The following is a 2,500-nucleotide window of genomic DNA, read 5'->3' as shown; positions in this document are numbered from 1 at the left end:
CGGCTGGTGCAGGTGGTGTGTGCCTCCAGACTGCCGGGCCTGGACGGTTTGTTCCAGCACGTGGGGAACAACACTCCACTGTGGAAGCAGATCTACGACTCGTCCAGGCCGTATGCGGAGCCGCTCCCGGGGCCGTGGCGCTCCCTGCTGGGCTTGCAGCGTATGGTGGTGCTGCGTTGCCTGCGGCCAGACAAGCTGGTGCCCGCCGTGCAGGAGTTCATCGCCCAGCACATGGGACGCACCTTCATCGAGCCACCGACCTTTGACCTGGCCAGAAGCTACAGCGACTCCAACTGCTGTTCGCCACTCATCTTTGTGCTGTCTCCAGGATCAGACCCTACTGCAGGTGTGTGTGTGTGTGTGTGTGTGTGTGGGTGTGTGGGTGTGTGTGGGTGTGTGTGGGGGTGTGTGTGTGTGGGTGTGTGTGTGTGTGTGTGTGTGTGTGTGTGTGTGTGTGTGTGTGTGTAACACTGTTTTTGCCCGTTAATGATGCAGTATTGATCACTTTTCAAAGGGCAACATTATATTATCTCTTAGTGTTTCTCTCTTTCTCTCTCCTCTCTGTCTCGCTGTCTCTCTTTCTTCTCCTCTCTCCTTAGGGCTGCTAAAGTTTGCAGATGACCTGGGAATGGGGGGCACTAGGACCCAGACGATTTCTCTGGGGCAGGGGCAGGGCCCGATCGCTGCCCGCATGGTCGAGGTGGCACTAAGGGATGGCACGTGGGTCGTCCTGCAGAACTGTCACCTAGCAACCAGCTGGATGCCAATGCTGGAGAAGATCTGCGAGGAGACCATCACACCAGAAAACACACACCCGGACTTCAGGTGAGACAACACACACACACACACATCCTACATTTTTTATTTTAGAGAATCTTTTCATGTTATAAACACCTAAGAAGAAAAAGCTGCATGTTTGATGAACCTTGGCCTGATCTCTCTCTCTCCTCCCCTCTCTCTCCTCTCTCTCTCCTCTCTCTCTCTCCCTCCCTCTTTTTCTTTCTCTCTTTCTCTCTCTGTCTCCTCCCCTCTCCCCTCCTCTCTCTCTCTCTCGCTCTCTCTCTCTCCCCTCTCTGTTTCTCTCTCTCCTCTCTCTCTGTCTCCTCCCCTCTCCCCTCCTCTCTCTCTCTCTCTCTCTCTCTCTCTCTCTCCCTCCCTCCCTCTCTCCCCCCTTTCCGTCCTTCCCCCAGGTTGTGGTTGACCAGTTACCCGTCTGATAGGTTCCCCGTGCGTGTCCTTCAGAACGGCGTGAAGATGACCAATGAGCCTCCTAAGGGTCTACGTGCGAACCTGCTGCGCTCGTACCTGAGTGACCCCGTCTCTGACCCCACCTTCTTCAGCACCTCCACCAATCAGCACGTCTGGCAGAAGCTCCTGTTTGGCCTCTGCTTCTTCCACGCCCTGGTGCAGGAGAGGAGGACCTATGGCCCACTAGGTCCCGCGCAACACCCGTCTGTCTGCCTACCTGTCTGCCTGTCTGCCTACCTGTCTGCCTGTCTGCCTGTCTGTCAGTTCTTTTTCCATTGCTAACAATATTAAAGTTTTAAAGTGCGTCTACGTCTGTGTCAGGCTGGAATATCCCGTACGAGTTCAACGAGTCGGATCTGCGGATCAGCATGCGCCAGATCCAGATGTTCCTGGATGAGTATGAGGAGATTCCACTGGAGGCCCTCACCTACCTCACTGGTGTGTGTGTGTGTGTGTGTGTGTGTGTGTGTGTGTGTGTGTGAGAGAGAGAGAGAATCCGAGTATTCCCGTAATACTATAACATATATGATTAATTTGTAATTTAATTTGTAATTTGTAAAGATTGAATCCATTGTTAAATGCAGAGGTTTATAATTTGGACCTTTCACCCCATCTTATGCCAATCCCCTCACGTGTGTGTGTGTGTGTGTGTGTATGTCTGTGTGTGTGTGTGTGTGAGTGTATGTCTGTGTGTGTGTGTGTGAGTGTGTGTGTTTGTTTGTGTGTGTGTGTGTGTGTGTGTGTGTGTGAGTGTGTGTGTGTGTGTGTGTGTGTGTTTGTTGGTGTGTGTGTGTGTGTGTGTGTGTGTGTGTTTGTTTGTGTGTGTGTGTGTGTGTGTGTGTGTGTGTGTGTGTGTGATTGTGTGTGTTTGTTTGTGTGTGTGTGTGAGTGTGTGTGTGTTTGTTTGTGTGTGTGTGTGTGAGTGTGTGTGTGTTTGTTTGTGTGTGTGTGTGTGTGTGTGTGTATGTGTGTGTGTGTGTGAGTGTGTGTGTGTGTGTGTGAGTGTGTGTGTGTGTGTGTGTGTGTGTGTGTGTGTGTGTGTAGGGGAGTGTAACTACGGGGGGAGGGTAACGGATGTTCAGGACCGTAGGCTGCTGCTGTCTCTGCTCTCCACCTTCTACAGCTGGGAGCTCATCCAGCAGGAGAACTACCGAGTGTGTGAGGGAGACGTGTACCGCATCCCCCCACACGGGCCCTACCAGGTACACACACTCACACACACACACACACACACACACTCTCACCCTTTACA

At 52.5% G+C, this 2,500-nt stretch overlaps 1 protein-coding gene across 1 annotated transcript in view; it reads left to right on the top strand.

Moving 5' to 3' along the window:
- Positions 1-2,500, top strand: part of dnah3 (dynein axonemal heavy chain 3) — a 52,197-nt gene that overhangs the window by 47,558 nt on the left and 2,139 nt on the right. Inside the window, exons 52-56 of the mRNA XM_035531124.1 lie at positions 13-346; positions 600-825; positions 1,191-1,435; positions 1,570-1,686; positions 2,293-2,450. Of these exons, the coding sequence (XP_035387017.1) occupies positions 13-346; positions 600-825; positions 1,191-1,435; positions 1,570-1,686; positions 2,293-2,450 (1,080 nt within the window). The remainder of the gene's footprint in view (positions 1-12; positions 347-599; positions 826-1,190; positions 1,436-1,569; positions 1,687-2,292; positions 2,451-2,500) is intronic.

This window comes from Electrophorus electricus, chromosome 10, assembly GCF_013358815.1.
Source record: "Electrophorus electricus isolate fEleEle1 chromosome 10, fEleEle1.pri, whole genome shotgun sequence".
NCBI classification, from domain to species: Eukaryota; Metazoa; Chordata; class Actinopteri; order Gymnotiformes; family Gymnotidae; genus Electrophorus; species Electrophorus electricus.
Note: the sequence above shows the minus strand (reverse complement) of the source record. Positions and strands in the feature narration are given on the sequence as shown.